We start from the raw sequence: 18,879 nt of genomic DNA, 5'->3' as shown, positions 1-18,879 counted from the left end.
GGCTAATTTTTCAAGTACCAGTACAAATGGACGAAATGGCAACTGCACTATTATTCGTAGTTACAATGAAATGCCTGTCTTTGCCGTCCCAGTCTCGAGTCATATGACTTGGAGTACAAGTCCAGTCGGTACACAAATTGACCCCAACCTAGTCGAGTCATTTTCCGCATTTTCAGAAAATGACTAGCGAGTCAAGTCGAATAACCAATATCACAACACTAGTAGGACTGGAGTCGAGTCATGATTCGGGTCAGGACCGTAACGGCCTCGCCCCAAAGCCACCAGTTGGGGGGCAAGCTCGAAGTGGGCCCAAAATTATTTCGTGAATTAACATAAATTATAGAGTATTTTTTTCAACATTTATGCAAGTTTTTCAATGTTTTTTCGCGTTGCCCGTGATTTTTAATGTTGCCAAATATCCTAATTATTGGGTAGCCTTCCCCAAGAAGGCTTGATTTATAGAAATGGGCATTTCGGCGTCGGCCATTACCGTGCCACGACGCACCAAAACATATGAAGTTTCGGCCATGTAACATGCGACTCCGAGAAGTGTGCCAGAACGATCGGAAGCGAGAAAACCTTGGCCGAAAAGGACTGCCCTTATGCTGAACGAAAACTTCGATATATATATTTATCTATATGTTTCATTTTCCATAGGCGCTAAATGGCTGGCGCCAAATTTCCCTGTCCTGGCAATCTGAACCCCACAAGATAAATGCCATCCCGCAAGGAAAATTATTTGCCGGCGAAGAAATACCAGTTTGAAATCGTGCTGGGGCGCCGCCCCCCCCCCCCCCCAGAAGTTAGATTTATCACCCTATGGGGCCCAAGACCAGCGTTTTGGGAGGGAGCTGACGAAGTGTTGTTTCGGTCCTGACTCGAGTCATTATAACCCTCACTTTCATGAATGAAATAGCTATGATAATCGGGCGATTCATACACTGCAAAATATATTTTTGAGAACTCCACATTATTCGGTTCATTAATATTATTCATTCTGCACGAATCGTATATTCTATACGTCAACTACTCGTCAACGTCAAGTAGTTTCGGATAACTTCGAAAAGCCCCGCTTCTACTCGAACTTCAGTGAGATTCTACGCCTTAACTTCTCTGCTTCCACTTGATAAGCTTTCTTAAACCAAATTTACCGCCTCATATCGGCATGAACCTTTACATGTCGGAATTACGTCGTTTCAGTCATAGTAAACCAAGTTATATCTTGGATAAACGACGTAACAAATAGATATAAGGGTGTTGCATCAAACACTCTAAAGCAGGGGTTTTAAACTCGAATTGCGTCGCGGGGCGGACCAGCCAACTGATTCGAAAATGTTACCCCAAGCCCGTGCTTCTCGCTTGGATCCTGTATTAGCAAGCATATATTGGCAATGGTTTGCATCACGGATCAGAGCGGTTTTATTCTAGCAATTGGCAGCACTGCTTATTTGCTAACAATTGAATTGGCCAAAATGCAATGATTAGCCGGTTGAGTAGGCCTATACATTAGGGTTGCCATCAGAGTTGAATCAATTACAATAGTTCAGTTCAGTTGCAATTACAATTACAATTACTCAATGTTAAAAATTTCAAAATACCATTGCAATTACAATTACTGTTAAACATGTAATAATTACAATCACAATTACAATTACTGTTAAACATGTAATTGATTCGGTAGAGAGGTGTTCTTTGACAATCGTAGCGACGTAATTAGCAACAATCTCAAGCTATTCGTGTTTCATTCGTGATACGTAGAATACCCTTTAATTAAAAAAAAAACTCGAACGTATTCGAACTATTCCTAATCATGCGTACTGAAAACTACCAACACAGAAAAATGTTTCAAGCGACTGTTAACAACCAAAAGTTTGAGCGACCAACAGCGAATAGGCTACAGGACAGTCAATTAAATGTAATCAAACGATTAGGCTACTCAGAGCGTAGTGAGGATAATGAAATGTAATTGGTAAGGCGTCAGCGATAAGGATGATACCGATAAGATGTGTAAAATTAAAATAAATGCAAAAGGAAAGAACCTCCTGTTAACTACGAATTACAACATTTTGGTTCGTATTTACATTTTCACTAGCTACGCAATTTTATTACGACACGTCTGGAGGTACAATTAGACATATATGCTTCCAATTAGACCAAGTCCGAGATATATCATACGATCTGGAATCGATGGGATTTGTGTATATATATGAAATTGTAAATATTATGGCATGTAAGTCACACGCGTCTACTTTTTCAAGTTGACTGGTTTAACTCCAGGTCGTATACATGTATTCCGGTGCGATATGCATCACAGCATTTCTTCAATACATCGGGCGACGTGTGGCATGCCTTTACAGTCTCGTCTTTTTTCATGTCTTCAATCCACCTCTCAAGATTTGGTAACTTTCCAGTCGAGAGCACATCATCAATCTCGCAGTCGGGTCCTGCCATCGAATGAATATTAGCACAGCCTGCGGAGTTTGATTGAGAAGTAGCCTATTGCAATCCACGAGCATGTGAAAAACCCTCGCGATATTTTCCTAAACCTGACGCTAATCAGCGTCGGTATACCCAAGCAGACTTGAACAACTAGATAATTTTAGTTGTCTGATTTCACTAAATTAGAGCGAAATGCCCGTAATCTAGTTCTAATCTAATCTATAAAATGTTCATGTGCTCTAATTCTAATTCTAATCTAATTTGTTATATGTTTCTATATTCTATTCTGTACTATTATACTCTATTCCAGGGGTTCTCAACTTCCCTCGTATAACGGGCCTCATTTTAACAGCCAGAGACCCTGCGGGCCGCAGAACACTATCACCATGTATTTGTAAACTACTATTAAATTTAGGCTACTATGAGATTATTTACCAGTCTTATAGGGGCGTTTAGTAGGGGTGGTGTGAACGCGAGGTTCATGTTCGCGTTCTGTGTGTGAACCTCAGAAATTTAGAGGTTCACGTTCGCAAACGAACCTTGGTAGGTTCTGCACTGTGAACCTTTTTCATATATTACAATTTTACACGTCATTATAACATCTTTGGTTGAAATTCCTTGCATTTCAACGGCGGGTCACTCCATGCGTGGCGCTGACAGCATAAAAAATCAACACTAAACGAGCATGCACCTTGACAATCTAAAAAATTATACTTTGCTTTGTTACAAAATTTTGCTCGAAATATCCAGTTTTCCGTTTGTGCATGTTTAGGAACTCTGCTGTGAGTTTGACCCGCTATCACACAACATCGAGATCGAAATACGCTACATGTGTCGATAGTCAGCGAATGATGCTTCTTCATCCAACCAATGAAATTCATATAAAGAATACATCGCTGTCTAACGTCAAAAATTTAGCAGATATGCAAGAGGTTCATCTTGATTTGATATGTTTATTGTATCTTAAAAACCAAATCCGCGAGATTGGGGTGTTGGCTACTAGGGATGGTGTGAACGTGAGGTTCACGTTCGCGTTCTGCGTGTGAACCTCGGAAATTTAGAGGTTCGCGTTCACAACAGAACCTTGGTAGGTTCTGCACTGTGAACCTTTTTCATATAGTACAATTTTCACTTCGTTATAACATCTTTGGTTCAAGTTATTGCATTTCAACTGCGGGCCACTCTACGCAAGGCGCAGCATTAAAAATCAACACTAAACGAGCATGCACCTTCACAATCTCAAAAGTTTTACTTGCTGTGTTACAAAAGTTTGCACGAAATGTCCAGCTTTCTGTTTGTGAATATTTAGTGACTCTCTGTGCTGTGAGCTTGACCCGCACTCACACAACATCACGAGCGAAATACGTAGTCAGCGAATGATGCTTTTAATATTCAACAAATCGATGAGATTGATATCGTTTTCTGATGTAAAAAATCTAGCAGGCATACGGGGTGAATCTTCACTTCGCATGTTTATTGTGTCATAAAACCCCCATCCGTGCGATCGGGGTGTTGGCTACTGCTGTATAACTTGTTAATGGGGTAATATCGGTAGCAGGTATAGGAACCCGTTGTACGCTCTGCTCAATATCAATGTACCAATACTCAGACGCCGAATACATTGTCCGATCTGGCCTAGACCGTTAAGACGTATCAGTGTTGGGATCAAGTCACTACCTTCGAGTCACGAGTCATCTCGAGTCATTGCAGATTTTGACTCGAGTCAAGTCAAGTCAATCGATTTTCGAAGGTGACTCGAGTCAAGTCAAGTCACTCGATTTTTGGAGGTGACTCGAGTCAAGTCGAGTCAAGTCAAGTCAAGTCACGAGTCAAGTCACAATTTAAGTCAAATTGAATTTTCGACGTATGAGTCGTGATTCAAAGTCATGACATTTTGCCAGCTGCGTGAAAGACAGAATAATTGCCCATTTAGCTTGAATCAAATAACGAATATAAAGTTAAATATACAAGCAAAAAGGCGATGTATCGCACACGCACACGTAGAACTGCTAATAAAATACGTGATTAACTAATAGTTACATGCTACAGTCCGTTACTATCAGCCAAAATAGAGTATCGAATACGAAGCTTCGAGAACTTTGAACATATTGATATGGTACAATACACTACCCATCTACACACATCCGTGAGAGTATAAGCGCATAAACTATATTCATTCGATTTAAATCATAGAGGAGGTTTGGTAAAGGTGAGCACTGCCCAATGTAAGCGCTGAGTCGACTAAGAAACAGAGATACGTTTCTATTACTCTACTACTACTACGTAACTACGACAACGTAAGCCGTGATCATTTCGTTTGCGGTCAATTTATTTGAGATGTAACAATGGAGGACCAGTGAAATGTACACTAAGTGAATGCCTAGTTCATAGAAAACTGAACGCATTCAGTTTTCCATGGCCTAGTTGCTCTCACAAGTGTCAGCGCCGTATCGCAAATAATCGGAACGTAGACATGATACAAGGATTTAGTCGACACAGTTTGCTTATTGATGACTTGAAATTGACTCGAAAATTTTGCTCCGAGTCACGAGTCAATCCACATTTTTGAAACGTCGAGTCCAGTCAAGTCAAGTCATTTTTGCAAAGTGACTCGAGTCAAGTCAAGTCATACGAAAAAGTTGACTCGAGTCTGACTCGAGTCAAGTCATGACTCGAGTCATCCCAACACTGAGACGTATATTCCCTGGTAAGTGTTCGTCGAAATTTTTGGCAAAGCGACGGAAGATATTGATTTTATGGGAGTATTATATCCTTTGATTGACTCAGTTGATACATTTATAGCGACGTTTAAAACGCCAATATGTACTTCAGCATTGTGGTATTATGTGGCCCGAGTCGTCGCTAGGTATCGAGTACATTAATATTAGAGGTCGACCGATATTGATTTTTACAGGCCGATACCGATACCGATATATCGGCACACTCACAAGGCCGATAACCGATATCATAGGCCGATATTAATATGAAAGCACCAGAGAACAATTTCACCAAAATTATCATATATTAGGCAAGATGGCACTTGTTCGTGCCACAGAAAACTGAACAACATACGAGAAAACTGAAATCGAAAAGAATTATTGCTTAGTTGAGCACATTCGTTGAAATTTGGGATAACCCAGAAATCAAAACGATAGAAATTGCAGATCAGTCCAGAAAAGGTAGATTGTAATAATGCAGGAAGCATAGTTTCTCTGCATGTTCATTGTTCACCCAGTGAAACTCGTCCTGCAAGGGTAAATCTGTCATAGATCGCCCTTTGCGTCGTCGATTTCTTGAGATTGAGAACACGGAGCGATGAATTTCCAATATTTTTGATACTTTTTCAAATATAAAATATCGGCCGCGATATCGGCCTTCATAGGCCGATATCGATAATCGGGAAAGCTCTAAATATCGGCCTCGATAATCGGCCATGTCGATAATCGGTCAACCTCTAATTAATATAGGCTATCACTTCATTGAAAGATAGGGTTAGAATTAGCAATATGACGTCACGTGACGTCATGAGGTTCACGTTCGCGTTCACACAGAACCTTTTAAAAAGGTTCGCGTTCACACGAACCCTAACCTTTCAGAGGTTCGCACCATCCCTATTGGCTACTCCTGTATAACTTGAAAATGGGATAATATCGGTAGCAAGTATAGAAACCAGTTTTACACTCGCTGCTCAATATCAATTTAACAATAATCAAACGCCGAATACATTTCCCGGTCTGGCCTAGACCGTTAATGCGCAAGCTTATATTCCCTGCAAATCCTCGTCGAAATTGTTGGCAAAGCGACGGAAGATATAGATTTTATGGGATTGTTATATCATTTGATTGCTCCAGTTGATAAATTTCGCGACGGGTAAAAAGTCAGTATGTACTTCAGCATTGTGGCATAATGTGGACCGAGTTGTCGCTAGGTATCGTGTACTTACGTCGTACCTACATTAATATATCAATTCACTGAAAGGTAGGGTTGGAATTGGCAGTATGACGTTACGTGACGTCATGAGGTTCACGTTCGTGTTCACACAGAACCTTTCATAAAGGTTCGCGTTCACACGAACCTGAACCTTTCAAAGGTTCACACCATCCCTAGCATTTAGTACATTTTTATGCATTCTAAAGCAATATTGGACAGCGTTCGTAAGTTTGCAGTTGCTGTTTTTTTTTTGAGAATATCTATCTTCCAGTGGCACAAGTAAATCTCTTCACGGAACATAGGCCTACTTTGCATTCGTTGCCAAGTCGGCACATGCACCTTTACACCCTTCCACCAGAGAACCGAACTCTCTGTTTTAATGCGTGAGCGAGCAAGTATAAAATTACGGTAACTTTTTCGTTACAATGACCATTATCACTTTGAGCTCACAGTGATATGAGAAGAATTCTGGCGTTCGGGGTAATTTCTGAGCAAACCAATCAACACTGCTCATTTCATTCCATGGCTGGAGCCCTACACCAATAGTTATAGAAGTCAGCTTTTTCAAGTTTATGTTTTTCACTGGTCCCCTTCCCCCTACCCACGTTTGCCCCGTCAGCATTTCCTCTGAAAATATGTCCAGCCTGATAAAACGCACCTGGATAATTAGCTATGTAATGTGTGTGCACTGTGAAGTCGGTGGATTCGTCCAATGTCAGGCTAAAAGTCTACGTAGCAACGTGTTTCAGATCATATGCGATAAAAGATCGACTGACCTCGCTGTTACTCTTCTGGTCACGGCTGAATCAGACAATTGTAGCTTCGAAATATGTCAGGTGATGTTGAACCTGATACTAAGTTCCGGAAACAGCGAATATTCGCACAGTAGGCATACGTTAAAGTTTTATTGAAGTCACGCCTTCTTTAGCAGATTCTTGGGCTTACCGATATTCCAAGCAATATTGAGCAGTGCGGCTGTAACGTCGTCGGCAATTTTAACAATGCCTCGAAATATGGATTCATGGGCTTGAAAGCTAGCTAGGAACGTTTTCTCTGAGATCTGGCGATATGTAGGCCTATAAGCTTCTACATTTCGTTACGACAACTGTTCTTCTACGAATGTGACACGGGTGACAATACTTTGCCAGTAGTAATTGCGTTCATGTTGAAAGATGTCGCGGACTCGCGGGCCGCAAAATAATCGTCTGCGGGCCGCGGGTTGAGAACCCCTGCCTATTCTATACTATATTTTAGTTCTAATCTAGCGTATTGTATTCCCGAAAATACCTCTTTGTCCTCGCGATAAACAATATAGGCCTACATCTCGCGTAGGGAATTCCAGTACAAAGCCGTCACTGCATTACTTACAACGTACCGTCGTAGTAGTTGATGTGACGAATAATAACCATATGCTGACATAGTAGCTTGTATAGTCTGCAAACAACCTCCTAGTTTTGATCACAAACAGAACATGAGCGAAGGGAGAGAGATAGGTAACTAGGGCTTCACTTTCATGTCCTCAAATACATGAAGAAAAAGAGAGGTAGATCTAACCAACGAAAATATATTAGAAGATGAAGTGGAAAAATATTTCGCATCAGAGCGCGAGAGCATGGTCTTTGATGTTTCGAGTTACTGGAACTGGTAGACATGGAAGCGACATCAGCTTCTTCGGAAAGAGTTTTCAGTCATGCGGGATACCTGCATAATGCGAAACAAGCCAAGCTTGCTGTACAGACATTGATCAAGCTCATGGTTATGAGAATGATCTCTGAGTTCATATGAACTGAACTTGAATCTTGCACTATTTGTTACTCATTTTCCTTCAATTTCCAAGTTACTGTGAATTCAGTAATTCTAATCGAATTAGAAGAAGAAAAAATGTGTAGCTCTAATTCTTATTCTGATCTGGTCCGTTCAAGTCAGCCTTTTTTGTCAAAGGAGCCATATTTACCCTATATTTTCAATGATCAATGCCATTCCACTATGACCTCACAATCAAAGATTCGTGACGTCATGGCTAAAAACAAAGAATAAAAAACAATGAAAAGACATGTTTGAAACAAGGGCCGTGTTTTAAACATGTTTTTTAAATGCAACCCTAGATAAGAGTAGTGAAGTAAATTGATACTTCAATAAAATACATAGGGGATAAATTCATATGATTCAGACTACATAAATGTAAGAAAAGTTCGTAAAGTATTCATTGAACGCTCACCAACTATTCGCATCCACGGCCATATCATGTAGTCAACGAATGTTGGTTCGTCTCCCCCGGCGAAATACTTCTTCTCGCCAAGCTCCTTATCCAGTTCACCGAAATGCATGAAGAAGTCTTCTTCCCAGTTCTGTTCCCATCCAATTCGCTTGTACACTGAACTGATAGCCTTCAGGAAGTATATTTAAAACAATAATGAATAGGCCCTAGTCATATTAGTTGAGAGAAGAGTACTCCCGACCTTTCCGAATTTATCATGTATTAGCATGTTGGTTCTCCCTTTCTCGTAAGGATCAGCGGAAAGTGTTCTTTCTCCCTCCTTGGAATACACTTCATCGATGTACTCACAGATCACTAATGATCCGCCCAGTAATTTATCATCCTGTTCAATCACGGGTACTGTCGCGACCGGGTACTTATCGAGAAACCATTGCGGCTTACTTCGGAGGTTAATATTGATAACTTCATGGCTGAAATATTAAAAAAACGTCGTTTATTGGCATTGCCGTCTGTTTATGGAATCTATCAATATGCTGCTATAGCAGGGGTGGGCAAACTACGACCCGCAACAGCGTTTTGTGCGGCCCGCGAAAGCCTCAAGAAACTTTGTAAAAATTTTGATAAAATGGGCACTAAAATCAAATTACTGTAGGTTCTTGAATCAACTTTTTCTCAATATATCATAATGATAAGTATTATATTCTTATTATAGTAGTTTTTATTTCGTTGACGGAGCGATAGCCGACCTCGAGGCCCATTCATTTTGAAAAGTTTCAATTGCTAAACATCACATAAAGTGAAATGTAAATGACTTAATTCGGACCACGAGTGTGATTTTAGATTGGCAACACGAGCCAGTTTATTACTTTTAGCGCTGTACTTGGAAAAATTGATTCGCGAGTGTGTTGAATGAATTCCTTCATTTTATGTGTAGAAGTACTTATACTTATAATATTTATATATTGTAAAATCGTGTTTGAAGGTAACGTGGGGGTTATGATGATGTCAGTATAGTCAAACCAGTCAAACCAAAAGTACAATCTGTAAGTCTATGCACAGATCGCTGCTCACAGACTCAAATTTACATCCAGTCCTAAGAATCGGGACAACCTACTTTCATCCCTAATTTTGACCATGAGGACGACCAGCTTATAAATTCTTGCTAATTTTTCTGACGTGTGTATATATAATAGTTATCATCAAATCAATGTTTGGTTTGTTTTAAATATCCAAACAAACTTATATATTATTGCCATGTCGTCGGTCACTACACAAATCAAATACCAATATTGAAATTGGACTTAGTATCCCAATTTTATATAGTGCGGCCGCGAATGGATTCAAATTTCGATAGCGGCCTGCGAGATAAAAATTTTGCCCACCCGTGTGCTATAGGCTCGACTAAAAAGTGCATGACCATTCCTATTAGTTGTTGGTATTGTGGAGAGTCCCATGCTTAAGTTACACCATATATTAAGACTACATTTCGGCTACATACGTATGGTTTCCAGTGGGATAGCTTCACTAAAGTCTCGAGGCATCCTCTCCGATTGCAGCAAAACTAAGATCCTTACAAGCTACGAAATTCCGCTACGGCCCAAACGCGTCGCAGCAGCGAAAAAGCGAAGCTAGCATAGGGTTACCATATTTTGGAAATCTGAAAAGAGGACACTTATTCAAAATTTTCAGACTTCAAAACCGGAGGAAAATCCTGAAAAATGGTACATTTTTCCCACTTCGCGGTCGGTTGACTAAACAAACTCATTCTCAAAAAAGAGGACATTTTGGCGTCCTCCTAGGACACTTTCAAAACAGTTAAAAAAGAGGACAAATCCTTTTAAAATAGGACGTATGGTAACCCTAAGCTAGCATGCAGAATTATGTTCTCACTCAACTTACTCGACGCCTTTCTTTTCTAACATGAGTCGAACTCGCATTGCGTAAGGGCTGTAGTGCATGCCGTACAGCCTCAACTTCCCGGGAGTCTTCGCGGGAAAAGGATCCTCTGAAATTTGCGACCAGCTATATCAAGCTTGGTTTCGCATGATTATATGTCATATAAGTTGCGTTTACAATACTGGTTTGAAAGGATTCGTCCCTCAGAACTCGTCAGACTGATAGGCCTATACATCGTAAGATCTTGCTTGCAATTCACCATACTCATTAAGTTTGGCACCTCGGTTGGGTTAGATTGGTATAGAAGGGGGGATGGAATTATTCCCGTCTATATTAATAACAGTAATATTGATTAAATATCATCGCTGACTGACATGATAGCATATCGTCCAGCTATAGGCAGATATGTACTCACCACTCGTCATATGTCTTGGTGGTGCCATCGCCGAAAAGTTGCGGATTGTCGACTACAAAAAATAAATCCTTCATGGCAATAGTAAAGATATAGGTTAAGTATAACGAATACACAATTCCAGCAAAACATTTGGTGTTTATGCAGTACACACCGATTTCAAGGGATATCATTATAATGAGTATACTAGCCTAACATCGCGTGCCCTCGCTATCTACCCAATACATAACAAAAGCAACCAATACGGTAGGTTATATCATCGTATCGATCGATAGCGGTTTTTGCGAGCGTTTCAATGGTGCATTACTTCACTGGAAAAACTTGAAGCATCACTGACTCATACTCGCTCTAATTGGTTGTTAATTAATACTCGAAAGCATGAATGGCGTACTATATATTATATCCTTTCCCATCAATGCATCACGATCACGGCGGTTATGAGATAGATTCCAATCCGTTTAGTACTCCTTTCATGTGAACATATTGTAATGGGGTATTTGGGTAACACCATGGAAAACTCATCTATGCCTATTACAGCCCGTGTGTAGACGCATTGTTCACATCTAGTGATAACAGACGCGCGACATTACGGTGGACGATAACAGGCTTTTGTTCTGTAATAGCAATCCAGATTCGTTAATATCTCAATGTGGGAATCATCATCATCATGATCACCATCATCACTTTATTAAAATTTTTATCAAATTAATCAAATCAAATCAATCAAATTGCGATATGATATAATATCGCCAAGATTCTTAAGTAATTGCATATATTCGAAGGGTTGGCCATGAAGAAATCGTCAAGCGTCAAGGCGTTTCTAGTTTGAGATTGTGATTGTGATCTGATATTGTATTGATCTAGATTGGCAATAAAAGTTTCCGTTACAAGTGAATGAAGTTTCAAACTATAGTATCGCACTATTCTCACTATTCTCCATTACTATTCCTGGGGTTTTGAATTACACACGAATGACACGACAATAAGTTACTGGTATCAAGCGAATACTAATGCCGCACTGATTGAGAAATTCCAAAGTTTACTAATGTCAGGGCACCAGAACAACTGCAAATCGCCAAAGAAAGTGAAAATAAGCTTCATTGCGCAGTGGGAAATACATGATAACACACAAATTAATATGTCACACCAATCATGCCTACAATTCATGCAGTCGCTGATTCGCAACGTAGTGAGGCAATGCGCTATCGGCAATGGACCTCGCGAACCGACGGCGTAATATGAATTGCGGAGTTTGTGCATCCTGCGTATGAAGAATCCAAATGCCATAAGAATAAGCTAATATCCATGGTTTTATAAGCTCTTCCTGATTCTGACTTCAAAGGAGTCTGCATCCTATAGCATTATAGCCGATATTCCAGGAATCTAAGTTCTGGACTAAGGCCGGTGGACACTGGTTTACACTGAAGGCGAAAGCTCTGTGGGTTTATTCTAGTTTTTAACGCCTCATTACGCTTGACTTCTGTTCGCTCGAAACGCTCCCCGAGCGTTTTTTCGTGAAGTAGCGACTAGCGATGTAGCGAAGCGCTCATCGCGGCGCTGACTCAAGATCGAATGAAGTACGGTAGTCGGCGGTTGTCATACACCGGTGCCGTTGAGTAGATGTCGCAAGAGACATGTATAGCTACTGCTTTTGGCGTTGACATTGCTCTAATGTGACCGATTCCAAGGAAAAGAAAAGATGAGTTCACCCAATACTGAATAGACGAGAAACTTCAAAGACATGGTACCGGTTTGCCGATATGGAATCGGTTCTCTGCGTACACTGCACCGCATACCAGAGATTTTGTTCACTATACACATGATATAGGCGAGACAGTAGGAACCGTCTTGGCACGCCAAATATATTATGCTAAACGTTCCGGAATTCCAACTAGGCCGGTTTGGTCATATCTTCTTAAGTGTCATGTCAAATAATGTCGCTGCTATGCTATTTTTGACTGGCTTTCACCAGAAATTTAGCATCGCTATTTTGAATTCTTAACACAAAATTGCTAATGTCCAGCACTTTAGAGTCAACTAGGCTCACACCCAGTCTGTCTGCCTTGCTCTGGTATATCTATTTTGTGCGTGCTATAGCTGTGGATCTATTTTGTGCATGCTAACTGTAGATTTATGTTCTATCTATATCAGTGGTTGCCAACCTGTGGTACGCGTACCACTAGTGGTACGCGAAGGTCTTCAAGGTGGTACGCGAGTAGATTCTGTTTTTTTCGACCGAAGGGAGTTATTAGTTCAGTTGGGGTTGATTTTGAGTTTTCTGAAACCGCCGTCATCGTCGTGGTAAGGTACGTCGAAGAAACGAAACCGACTTGTTGCGCTCATGCATGACTTTCGATGCGCTGTGAGCAAACGTATGCCACGCATCGACCAGCTATTGGAAAATAAACAAATGCAGCCATCGCATTAAACCAGGGGTGGCCAACCTGCGGCAGTAGAAGGAAATTTGTGCGGCCGTGGACACGTATTTCAATTTGTATGGGTTGGCGGCCGTCGACATGAAAATTGAATTCACGAATTGACTCGCAAATTTTTAGGAGATTTTGATTAACTTTGAAATTTTCTTCGACTTCATTTTTTTTCGATATTAATGTAGTAGCGCCCTTTGCAACCTGAGCACCACAGTACATATGTGAGCAGCAACGAAAACTGATGCGCCCCAGATAAAAATACCAACTTGGAATCGTGTCCTTCTCACGAAAGAAATTTGTTTCTATGGTGCATTTGCGCGATTTCAATATCTTTCCAATATACCCCCCCCCCCCCAATCCTGATGGGAGGTCAGGAAATAGCAGTATGCAACAAAGTGACTTATTACATTTGATCCACCCGAAGATACATCATCATTTATAACTGATGCCCTAAATTTTCGAAAACACGCCGTCCATCAACTTTATACCGGGGAATCTGATCACATTGGCTGAGAAAGTATAAATATTTGATACGAATTTGTGAAACTACGAATATTAATGACAAAATTCATTCGTGAGTCATTCGCGACCATGACGAAACCAAGATATCCATTCATAACATGACCACTCGCGATTTCGGTACGTACGCCGATATGAATAAACAGGTTAGTCTGGAGCTTACCGAAAATGGACATGGACAGTTTAAAATGGGCAGTTGTCATCCAGTTTGTTCATTACGAACTATGTCCTGGAATGCGGCCGTGGGCTACATGACTACTCAAAATGCGGCTGTGAATAGCAAAAAGGTTGGCCACCCCTGCATTAAACAAATGAACTTATGTTGTTTGTTTTTATTTCATTAAGTTGTTGTTCTTCTTGTGACTGGTGGTGAAAAAACAATTCCATGCATCTCATCATCAACCCTGGCTGATAATGCCTAGTTTAATAGAATTCTTATTACACCTCGCATAGGTCAGATATGTGATTATGACGTCATAAATGGTGGATGTAGGTGGTACGCGAGCACTGCATAAAACCTCGAAATGGTACGTGGGTGGAAAAAGGTTGGGAACCACTGATCTATATGATATTGTTGTTTTGCAGATAGTGATGACTGGCGACTTTTATCAAACAATTGCGGATTTTCGTGTCGAATCAGCAATTCTGCTGTTGCAGAAATCGCTCAATCTGTGATGTACTCCAACCTTGGTTCATGACGAAATGAACAGGAAAAGATCGCTGAGGAATTCAACAGGATATGACATTTCAGAAATGCCTTGGATCTATAGATGGAAAGCATGTTATGTTGCAAATTGTAAGCACCCACTAGGTCAGCCATCTTTGGCTTTATATTCTGCAATTATAAAGAGTATTTTGATATTATGCTATTCAGAGTAGCTGATGTGGTGCTTCACATATGGCGCAATTGGTGGTCGACGTGATAGTTCAGTGTTTCCAATTCCAGCTTTAACAAACATATTCTGTTAACATTGAATCACAAAATATGTTGTTTCACAAATTGATTATATGATAAAGTTAATGGTAAAAGATAGCTGATGAATTCAACATGATATGGCATTTTCCTAATTGCCTTGAATCTACCGTGGAAAAGCATGTTGAAAGCATCACTCAATTCTGCCTCATTATTCTTCGACTATAAAAAAGTATATTGACAATATGTTATTAGCAGTAGCTGATGATTTATACATGTTTAAAGTTGTCGGCGTTGATGCATTTTGTTGTCAACGCGATGGCTCATTTTCCATTTCCAACTTTGGACTAATGTTTTATAGAAAAAATGTGCTCTCTGTTACCAAGCCCAATTTAAACTTCGGGCGTCAAAATGGAAATAATTGCACACTTTGCTTTGTATCAATGTTATTGTGTCAACCGCTTTCAGATGACTTCTTGATACTGTGATTTCTGACTTTAAAATTATATTGGATTTATAATACATTTGTTCAACGGCGTCTTGGGTATAGTGCTGGTACGGTGTAGTATACAGGCGAGCAGGTTTGATCACTAAAGGTAAAAGATAGCTGATGAATTCAACATGATATTACATTTTCCTAAGTACCTTGGATCTACAATGGAAGTGCATGGATATTTGGATATGTTAAAAGCAACAGCCAATTAGTATCCTATTAGCAGTAGCTGATTCTTCATACAGGAATTGTTGACATTTATAGATTTTGTGTTCAATGCGATGATTGATCATTCTCTAACTTTATTGAAATTTTTTATAGCAGAAGAAGATATTGTTCGCTATCACCATTGGAGACAAATTTCGAAATGAAGTGTGTCAGAATGGAAATGCGGGCATAGGTCTACATGTCTGTTTTGTTATTGTGTAAACTACTTTATATTACTCCTGATGCCGTGATGTTCTGTATATTAAATTCAATTGGATTTGTTGTAGGCTATACAGCTTTTTAACAACGTCAAGGTGGAAACTGCTGGTAAGGAATAGTATACAGACGAGCAGGTTTGATCACAAAGAAATCCTAGTCATCTTGCTGGGTCTACCCAAAATAACATCAGGTTTGAATAGGCTATATCTTTTTCGAATGATTCATCTGTTGATAGTGGACTTGTGCGACTTTTCATACAGTGCTGGGCATTACCTTATAGATTCGATCAATCGCTCGGCTGCCATCGACGAAGTGTGCATATGGGGACCATACTATAGGTTAGTGAGACCGCGGGAGCCGATAATGTCTGTTTACGAGTACGACGGAACGATCGCAGGTCATGCGTGGATGCATACGACTGGCGCCGGCAGTGTGAACCTGTGAACTCCAGCTTCGCTTCGCTTAGCTTTGCTTAGCTCTACTCATTGTAAACCGGTGCGCCTCATCGTCTGCAAGGTGTTTGAAATCAGGCTCATGTCGGCAAAGCAGTGCGGAGCAGTTCCTTCAAGTGCTGCTGTCGATTTAAGGAAGATTTCAGCTCGGTTATCTCATTACTCCGTAAAAATTGTTTATGTGAACTCGATTTGAGAGCTCAATTGAAAAGTTATAACTCTGTAATGCCACCTTCACTATTCTTTACAAGTAAAAAAAACACGAAAATAATACGCATATTGTTGGTAGGCCTACGTGATAGAGTGCATCAATTTATAATCAGGTTCATCCGCTCTGGCAAAATGACGAAACGCATGTGCACTTGTGCAGTCTCTGAAAAGCGGCATGTAGCTCACGAGCCGCAATTTCTCCACCCAGACATAGAACCTTCCAAACAGAACATTTCAGGGGTTCACCACATCCCTATTTATTGCGTTGTCCAGTAGCGACATCTGATTTCGTCAATGAACAGACGGCAGGGTTCACTAGCCAAGTATCACCACCGACATCAGCCCCTTTCCTAATATTTTATTTGTCATAAGGATACTTTTTCATAATATATTGAAAATTGAGATCTCTCTTGGTTGCTAATAACCATTGGATAGGCAGCGAGAGCTGTGATCTAACGGTGCCAGCAGCCCTTCTGAATTGGTATGTTAGTTAAGCAGTATTGTGATATGTGTGAATGCCGTCATTTTGACAAGCACGGTGAACCGACTACTGACCTTTGATATTGTTAGCAGCAGTCCGCCATTCTGTCTCCAGCGCATCTGCTCTGCCAAATCGTTGTCAACCTGATTGTTATGTTCGTGCATTTTACGTTGGTATCGTTTGTCTCCTATTTGTCTAGGATTAGTAATTACCGGCAATCGTGTCGTGATCCGTATTTATACCCTGTGTTCTGCTGTCTGCGGGTCTTTCGTTTTAACTGCAATCTGGATCGTGTCGCCTGTCTTAAGTTGCTCTTCTGATAATATACTGATTTCATATTGCAACCTCGTCGTATGAGTTATTATTCAAACAATATCAAGAAAATAACACTATTATCAAACAAGATCAAGAACATAACACTATTGTTCAAACAAGATCAAGAACATAACACTGACTTATGTCCATGTCGCCCTGAGCGGATACTTTCGGGGTTTCTGTTTCATAAGAAAGACCGAACGTAAACGTTTTATATGACTAATTCGAGTTTACAGGTACTGATTTGCGGCGATGCCAAGCTGTCAAAAATAGGCAATTTTTGATATTTTTGACTCGTACCAAAAATAACTGTCATGGTCAAGTCAATATATATAATGCAAATTGCCACAGAATAGGAATTGCTTGCGATTTTCGGTAAGCCCTATAAACGCCCGAGATGTTTTTCATCTTCGAACAACCCGAACCCAGCAAAGCCCAGCCTTGACCCCAAAACCACCGCCTGACTTCTAATACTGAGTGCAATGCAGTTACAAAATAACAACGACTGCGCGAAACACTGTCAGAACTAAACGTTCGTGCATCGAATCAAAGAGCATCGAACATTTGCGATAAGACTTTTGGGTACATCTAAATATCATTACAGTTTCAGGGAGACTTGTCAAGTAAAAATAAAAGTTTTCTTTCCAATTAGCCTACATGACATACAACGATAATTATTAGCGATATAAGCATAAAACACAACATCAGAGAATTGATTCTTTCACTAAGAAAGAGATATTAGCCCTGTAGAATTTTCGGTCAACCTAGAAAAAATTCTTATAAAGACGTATTATATACCGTTGGAAAGATAATTTTATCAGCTTTTCAATGATGGGTTTTGTCATTTTTTTTTACCTTGGGGAAAAAAGTTATGACCAAAAACGTGCTAGGGGGTAAAGCATATATTTTGCCTGACAATAAAATACAATTATAAGCTAAAACACGATATCTTCGTAACAGAATACATCACCATAAATTGGAATATCACTCTCAGTAAAGCAAACTAACAATCGAACAGCAAAAAAATGAAACATAACTTTATTAAGATGTATTTATCGTAAGTTAAGGGGGAAAAAGTTGACCGAGTCGGAGATAAAACTGGTTTACGAATTTCGAAAAAAATTAGCGTCAAAAATTTTAATGATTGATTTAGGCTAATTTATGGTTGCTGAATTCGATTCTGTGCTAATAATTTCTCCGTCACGTCAGATTTTTTCCGTATTAATTTTTCTCATTTTCATAAATTGATCAAATTTCAGCTTTCGTTCGTGACATCACGGTTAGCATACAATAGCAACAGATCAAATATTGTTATTGAAATCATCTATCATGAAACCTGGGTTGTTGTAGCCTAATACATAATGAGTGAGTTTTTCGGTGAACTTGAATAAAGCGATTCTCTATCATCGTCCAATCAGAAGCTCTTTTCGACCCGTACATTCACACTGGTCAACAAATACCAAATACCTTACTTGAACAGAGGCAGAAATGTTTTTAAATGGTATCGAGGCTTTTTGTTTGTGTTTTGCGGCAATATTAAACGCCAGTTCTATATACAAAAAGCTTTACATTTTTGGTGGTTTCTGATTTGCCGTAATAATTTTACTATGAACTTTAGCAGTGGTTCTCAACCTTTTTGTATTCGCGGACCCCTTTTGGACCCCCGAAGTTGTAGTTCAAATTTAGCTCAAATATCGTACAATCGTCATCTGTCTTGTGCAACTGATAACTGTAAGCTAGTGATAA

At 39.9% G+C, this 18,879-nt stretch overlaps 1 protein-coding gene and 1 long non-coding RNA gene across 2 annotated transcripts in view; one reads left to right on the top strand and one right to left on the bottom strand.

The window, feature by feature from the left end:
* Positions 1 to 18,879, top strand: part of LOC145447143 (uncharacterized) — a 307,246-nt gene that overhangs the window by 123,950 nt on the left and 164,417 nt on the right. The window lies entirely within an intron of this gene.
* LOC145447136 (glutathione S-transferase omega-1-like) lies at positions 1,396 to 11,248 on the bottom strand. Its single transcript, XM_080325557.1, has 5 exons — positions 10,899 to 11,248; positions 10,487 to 10,592; positions 8,829 to 9,057; positions 8,588 to 8,756; positions 1,396 to 2,444 (listed from the first exon to the last, which is right to left on the bottom strand). Exons 1-5 carry the CDS (start codon positions 10,924 to 10,926, stop codon positions 2,254 to 2,256), a joined length of 723 nt encoding a protein of 240 aa, XP_080181683.1. The 5' UTR covers positions 10,927 to 11,248; the 3' UTR covers positions 1,396 to 2,253.

This window comes from Botryllus schlosseri, chromosome 9 (genome assembly GCF_051294905.1).
Source record: "Botryllus schlosseri isolate E-star chromosome 9, Bs_hap1, whole genome shotgun sequence".
Taxonomy (NCBI): Eukaryota; Metazoa; Chordata; class Ascidiacea; order Stolidobranchia; family Styelidae; genus Botryllus; species Botryllus schlosseri.
This window is presented reverse-complemented; position numbering and strand designations above follow the sequence as displayed.